Below are 6695 nucleotides of genomic sequence, written 5' to 3' on the forward strand. Positions count from 1 at the left end.
AGGAGCGGCGCTGCGCAGGCCGCAGCCGGCAGGGCCCGGCCCCCTGGGTAGGCGTGAGCGATGCCGAGCGCGGCCCAGGCGCTCCTCGAGCCCGCGGCACCTTCCGATGACGACTTGGTGGACCCCGCCCTCAGCAGGCCCGGGACGGGGCCCAGGAAGATGTGTGAACACCGACGCCTCCCTCCCTTCTTAGCATCTTGCCTTCCCTGGGTTTCCATCTGGTCTCCCTTCTCCCCCTGCTTCTCTTTCCCTTCCTTCCTGCGGACGGCCCCCAAGGAGGACTGAGCGAGCTGGGCCACTCAGTCCCTGGCCACCACGCCCTGTGCTGTAGCAGCAAGAGGGAGTCCTGCCAGGGGCCTGGAGGTGTCCCTGGTAGCCTCCCCGGCCGAGTCTTTGAGGAGGTGGTCTGGGCATGAGCAGGGTGGTTGGCATCTTATTTGCTCTGTGGAAAGGTTGAAAAATGCACACAAATGAGGTTCTATTGACAATAGTGAAAATAAAGACGTAGAAACAGGATAACGGACGGCCCCAGCGCTGGAGGAGGCCGAGCACAGTCACTGGGCCGGCCCGGCCTCTCCGCCGGGTCCTGCGTCGCACCCCGGGTCGGGGGGGAACACTGGTGTCCCCGCTGTGTGGCCCGCGGTGCACGGTAGTGAGTGCGGCCTGCTCTGCCTCTCACTGGGTGCCGGCCAGAAGTCTCCTTAAGGAGCCCGCAGGCTGTGGCAGGTGTGGGCCTCGTCCCCCCGGCGGGGGCGGGACGGGGGCGGGACGGGGGCGCCAGTGGCTTCTGGCCGCCCAGCTGACGTGGGCCGTTTGCGGCCGGGCCCACAGTTTCAGGAAGCTTCTTGAGGGCTTTGCCTCTGGTGCTGCTGGTCCACTGTCTCGGGGCCTCCGGGGGCCCCTGCCCATGCGGCCCAGCCCGGGTGTGTCCTGTGAAGGCCTCGCGGGGTGGGGGGCAGCCGGGCCAGGGGGCCTCTGGCTCGGGTGTGGCGCCTGTGGGGCAGAGAAGGGAGCTGAGTGTGTCTCTTGCCTCTGCAGTGGTCCTCGTGAGGCCCTGGTGCTGCGGGGCCTCAGCACAGTCCCCAGGGCTGCGGCCGCAGGTGCAGCTCCCATGTCCAAGGGCACTGGCCTTCTCCACGTGCCACTTTGTCTTTCAGTTTGGTTTCCGAAGTGCACCGGCTTGACTTCCAGCATCCAGAAAATTACGTCTTGTTGAAATAGTAGCTAAAATTAGGTTTTAGCTTGGGGCTTAGGCTCCATGTGGATGCCTGCTGTTTGCAGAGGGCCCGTGGGCCCATCTCTGGGCTGACCCCCAGAGCCTGATGTCGCTGCAGGTCCCTGCGGGGTCTCCGGGGCGGGGTCTGTTTGCACAGGGAGCCTGCCGGCCTGTCAGGGCCAGAGAGGTGGCCAGTGCGTCCCGGCCGCCGTGAGGGCGTCAGGCCTCAGCCGCGGCGGCCCTGCTGCCGGGCTTGTCCGTGGTGCCTGCCACCTAGTGGGTGTTCAGTGGCATCTCCTGGGCAGCGGGAAGAGCTGTGAATGGCACTGGTCACCGTGGATGTGCGTGTCCTTCTGAGTCCTGAAGGAGATGGAGGGAGACGTGGTCGTTCTCTGGGGCCTCAGCTGAGCGCTGCCCTGCGTTTTCGTCCCCACCTCGTGTCACTCGTGGCTTCAGGTGGTTCTGCCGAGCGCGCGCTGTCTGTGCTGCCCGCAGGTCGTCACCGGCACAGCCAGGTGCCGTGGTTTGGTGCGGTGGGTGCTGGGCGTCCTTCCGCCGTGGCTGCCGCTGCTCAGGCTCCCGATCTTCGCCGGGTGCACTCTGGGCGCCACCTGCTCGTTCTCCCGAGTGGCCACGGTGGTTCCGGAAGAGGCCCCTTGCGGAACCCTTGCTGGTGCCTCGCGCGCCCGTCTCCCCTGCTCTCCCCCGGGCCCGCCTGCTGCCGCTGTGCACGGAGAGGCCCGGCCTGGCCGGCGGAAGCGAAGGTGTCCCTGGGAGGCCGAGGAGGCTTAGACGCCGAGTGAGATCATCGAGTCACCAGGCCTTGGCTCCACGGTCCTCAAGAGGTGTGGCTTTGTGGCCGTGCCTTCTGCTTGCCTGGACTGTTGCCGCAGGGCGTGCCCGTGGCTTCCCTGGGGGGCGCAGGCAGTGGCCTCCTAGCCTCACAGGTGCTGGGGGCCGGACGCCTGCCTGCCGTATGGTGGCCCCTTCTCTCGGACCTGGGTCCTGCCTCTGGGGCTCCCTCCTTCTGTCCGTTTGTCCGGCTTGGGCGGCCTGTCTCTGATCTGCCTGCCTCCAGGTTGGGGTCTCTCTGCTCTTGGGGACATGCTGCTTTCTGCACCTCTTGAGACCGCTCGGCCTTGGGGGACCCTGGGGCCACTCTGCCTCTTCCTGGTCCCCTGGCCTGCTGGCTAGTGTGGCTCCCGGCCCCAGGGCATTTGCGCAGCTGCTGTGTTTTCCGTGCCTCCGATCGTCCCAGCCCCACAAGTGAGCATGGCACCCCCGCCGACCGCGGGTTCTGCTGGCAAAGATGAATTAGTGGAAAATGCAGGTTTTCTTTAAAGCGGGTGCAGTTAAGCCTAACAAGTGGAGCAGGATGTCTAATGAGTTTACGTCATGAAGACGTGGCTTCCGTCTGTGAGCAGCAGCGCTCGGCCACCGCTTGCATTTTATTTCTTAGCCGCCTTCAAATTCTGTTTCCCGCCCTCATTTAATATGTCTTTGTCACTGAGAAAACACAGAGAAGCACGTAAAGCAGGTGAGAAAATCCCATAATCTGGCTGTCTACCTCAACACGCTTCTGAAGAACTGGATTTAAATTCTGTAAAGCACGGGAACAGTATTCTCTTTGGGGAAAGAAACGTGCATGACCGCCCAGCTGAGGGACCCGGAGGGAGCGGCCTGCCGCCTCGTCCCCACCTGGTCCGTCCCGTCCTGGCGTCGAGGGCGGGCGCGGGGGTGCATGCGTGCTGTTCCGCTGACGCGAGGTGGCACGGGTTGTGGAGACGTGCCTTGGTGTTCACACACCTCCCAGACCCTGATTCGATAGGTTTGCTTCTCTCCCCCCGGGGCCAGGGGGAGGCCGGACGTGTGGCCTCCCGCCCTGGGTCGCCGGCCCCGCGCCGGCTGTGGGCCGAGGGCGGCCCCGGCGACGAGAGCGCGTCTTCCACTGCGGAGGGTGTGAGGGTTTTGCGCTCCGGTGACGCCCCCGTCCCTGTCCGGGGAGGGCCGGACCCCCGAGGCGGGGGCTGGTCAGGCGGGTCTGGGCAGGAGTCACCGCACGCCCTCAGCACCGTGAGGCCTGTTGGCCGTTTGTACTTCCCGGGAATGGCGCCGTCCTCCGACCAGTGTGTTCCGAGCTCCGAGCGAGACGCGTCGCGAAGCTCTGGTGTGTCTCCCGCGTCGTCGGCGCCGTGGGGCTGGGGGTCCAGGGAAGACCCGCTGCGCGCCGGGGGCCCCGGGGTGCCAAGCTCAGGCACCCGCGTGCGTGTGTTGCAGGTCTCACCAATGGTTTTGGGGGTGCGCGGAGCGAGCAGGAGCTGGGGGGCGCCCCGGGGAGGAGAGCTGCGCCCCGACGACGCTGCGCCTCGGAGTCCAGCCTCTCGTCCAGCAGCAGCCCGCTCTGCGACTCGAGGTGAGCACGGCTCGGGGGGCTGCTCCCACCGCCCCGTCCCTGCCGTCCTGCCCTTTCCCCAGGAGTAGGAAGCGCCACCACAGAAAAATGTAATAGGTTTTCCGCCTAGGGTTACGTTTATTCTATTTTTTCCTCCCAAAGTCTTTCCGTATGGAAGGGGCCAAGCGTAGCCCTGCTGGTCTGCCCCGTGGAGACCCCTTTGTGACTGGGGCCCCGTGTGGGTCACCCTGGGGCCACCACTAGAGGGAGGGCAAGGGGCAGCGCTTTGTGACCCTGCCCCGCTTTTCTTCCTGAAGCTTTAGCGTGCCCAAGTGCGGCCGGGGCAAGCCCGCCCTGGTGCGCAGACACACGCTGGAGGACCGCAGCGAGCTGATCTCCTGCATCGAGAACGGGAACTACGCCAAGGCGGCCAGGATCGCGGCAGGTGAGCGGTCCGCCCTCTGTGTCCGCGTTGTCACGAGGGGGCTGTGGGGGTGGGGGGCGCAGGTTCTGCCCGGAGGGCTCCAGCTGTCCCCCCCGGGCCTCCATCCTGGGGGCTCTGTGGGAGTCAGGGACAGCAGTCATGGGGACAGGGACAGTTTTGTCCTGCAGTTCGTCATTTTTTGTGTGGGACACTCCATTCCTCGTGCAGGCCGCCTGCACCTGACGTTCGGCTCCTCTGTCATCTGCAGCCCAACACGGGACCGTGGGGGGTGGCTCCCGCCGCGGGCCGAGCCTGGGCCGAGGGTCCGGCCGGCCGGCGACTCACGGCGTCTGTTCTCTCCGCCCAGAGGTTGGTCAGAACAGCATGTGGATCTCCACCGACGCCGCGGCCTCTGTCCTCGAGCCTCTGAAAGTCGTGTGGGCCAAGTGCAGCGGCTACCCCTCGTACCCGGCCCTGGTGAGCCTCAGGGGCGCGGGCCGTGGGGGGCCGTGGGCGCCGAGCGGTGTAGCCTTGGTCCCGGGTCCGGGGCTGCCCCGCCGCCTCTGTGGGGACAGGCGTCCGTGAGTGCCCGCCGAGAGGCGCCTGTCCAGGGGGTCCGGTGGGGAGAGCTCCTGAAAACCCACCTCAGGCTGGGGCCCGAGGAAGAGAGAAGTCCTGGGGCGCGGTGGGCGGGCCCTCACATGCGACCCCCACGCGCCTTCTGCCCTGGCAGATCATCGACCCCAAGATGCCCCGAGTGCCTGGCCACCACAACGGGGTCACCATCCCGGCCCCGCCGCTGGACGTGCTCAAGGTCGGCGAGCACATGCAGACCAAGGCGGACGAGAGACTGTTCCTGGTTCTCTTCTTTGACAACAAGAGAAGCTGGTGAGTGCGGGAGCCCAGGTGCCGGGCCGGCCTGGAGGCCGTGGGCCCGGGTGCGGCGTGCGTGGGCCGAGGGCCTCGTCCAGGTGCCACAGGGGCTCCGTCCCCCGCTGCTGTGAGCCGCACGTGGAGACGCGTGTGAACAGCGGGCCCGGCCTCTTCGCCACGTGTCTGTGTGGGTCCATGGACAGCTCTGGCTGTGGGCTCCCGGACCCCAGCGCCCTGCCTGGAAGTCCTCCCTGCTCAGGACCCTGGCGTCGTGGGTTCCGGTGCTTCCCCCGAGCGCTAACGAGATGCGTGTGGCCCGTGTCCCCACTTCTCAGTCTGAAAGCCCCCTGCCCCGATGAGGGGCCCCAGGTGACCCCGGCACAAGCTCTCTGCCCCCAGGTCTGCGGCTCCTGCTGCGCCTGAAGCAGGCTCCTGGGGGCCAGGGGCTGCGGGGGCTGGGCTTTGGGGTGCAGGCCCTGCCAGCCCCTGAGGTGCCGCTGGCTCCCGCACGTGGATTGGGTGTGAGCTGCCGCGTGGGGGCCAGAAGCACCCTGTGCCCTCTGTTGCTCCCGACCAGACCTGTTGGAGGCCTGGGCCTGCCTCGTCCAGTCCGAGCTGGTCGGCCGCCCCGCTTGCCGGTCCCCTGCCCCCCCCCCCCCCCCCCCCCCCCCCCGCCCTGCATGCACGTGCAGTGTGTGTGTGCCCGAGTTGGTGTGTGTGTGCATCTGTGTGTGACCCTCGGTGGCCACTCAGGGAAGGCCTCAAGGTCCAGTGGCCCCGTGGGGAGGGTTGTGGACGAGAGGTGGGCGACCTGATCTTCACCCCTTCCCCGGGCCCCCCAGACCCTCCTGGGTGCGGTGGTGGTGAGGGCCGGGGCTTGGGCCATGTCTCCTGCCTGAAGACCTGGGGCCGGTGAGGGCAGGCGCTGGGACCGCCCCCCTGGGTGGGGGGTTTCCGAGGCAGGAGCCTCTCTTGGCCGCCTGGTGTCCACCGCCCTTCCGCACGAGGGCGGGGGGGGTGGGGGGCTCGGGGCTGCCCGGGCGCAGGTGGCGCGGGTCCCAGCAGCTGTGCGCGCAGCCCTGACCATTCTGGCCTTGCTCTTTTCAAAAGGCAATGGCTCCCCAAGTCCAAAATGGTCCCCCTCGGCATGGACGAGACCATAGATAAACTGAAAATGATGGAGGGGCGGAACTCCAGCATCAGGAAAGCCGTGAGGGTCGCCTTCGACCGCGCGATGAGCCACCTGAGCCGCGTGCACGGGGAGCCCACCAGCGACCTCAGCGACATCGACTGACCTGCCGCCCCGCTGCGGCCTCGTCTAGTGCGGATAAGCTGTGTACATGCGTGTATATTGCTCCAGACTTAACTTATTCTGATTTCCAGGCCTGGGTCTTTGTCTCCCTCCCCGGGGAGGGCAGCTTTTATTTCCAAGTCCTCTGTGAAGCCGTCCCCGTCTGGGCGCTCTGTGAATGGTGCGGGCGCGCTGCCCAGCTCCCCGCCGGGCCCGGCACGGGCCACGCCGGAGGCTGCCGCCTGTGTCACTTTCTTTGATCTGTAGCTTTTTTTAAAGACTTTTGAATGTTTAATAATTTTGTAAATCATACTCTTTACACGGAGTACCACTATTTAATAAGACGGGATGTAAATTTACAATGACAAATGTGTATTTTAAGAAAGAAAATGACATTATTTTGAATGGTACTTTGTGGAAAGAGGTGGAGGATAGATTTATGCGTGTACATCACTTGCAAATCACCAAAAACACTCCGCCCCCCTCCCCCGCGGGAGCC

General features: G+C 65.9%; 1 protein-coding gene across 7 annotated transcripts in view; it reads left to right on the forward strand.

The window, feature by feature from the left end:
* BRD1 (bromodomain containing 1) overlaps window positions 1-6275 on the forward strand; it is a 36992-nt gene extending 30717 nt beyond the window's left edge. For 6 of the 7 annotated variants that reach the window (XM_029953224.1, XM_029953227.1, XM_029953229.1 and 3 more), the window contains 5 exons: window positions 3494-3629; window positions 3926-4053; window positions 4400-4509; window positions 4766-4920; window positions 6016-6275. In XM_029953224.1, coding sequence (XP_029809084.1) covers window positions 3494-3629; window positions 3926-4053; window positions 4400-4509; window positions 4766-4920; window positions 6016-6199 — 713 coding nt within the window. In that variant the 3' untranslated portion in view covers window positions 6200-6275. Of the gene's footprint in view, window positions 1-3493; window positions 3630-3925; window positions 4054-4399; window positions 4510-4765; window positions 4921-6015 lie in introns of those variants that run through there. The other variant, XR_003914071.1, reaches the window with a different exon arrangement.
* Window positions 6276-6695: the final 420 nt, after the last annotated feature.

The sequence above is a fragment of the Suricata suricatta genome, chromosome 10 (assembly GCF_006229205.1).
Source record: "Suricata suricatta isolate VVHF042 chromosome 10, meerkat_22Aug2017_6uvM2_HiC, whole genome shotgun sequence".
Taxonomy (NCBI): domain Eukaryota; kingdom Metazoa; phylum Chordata; class Mammalia; order Carnivora; family Herpestidae; genus Suricata; species Suricata suricatta.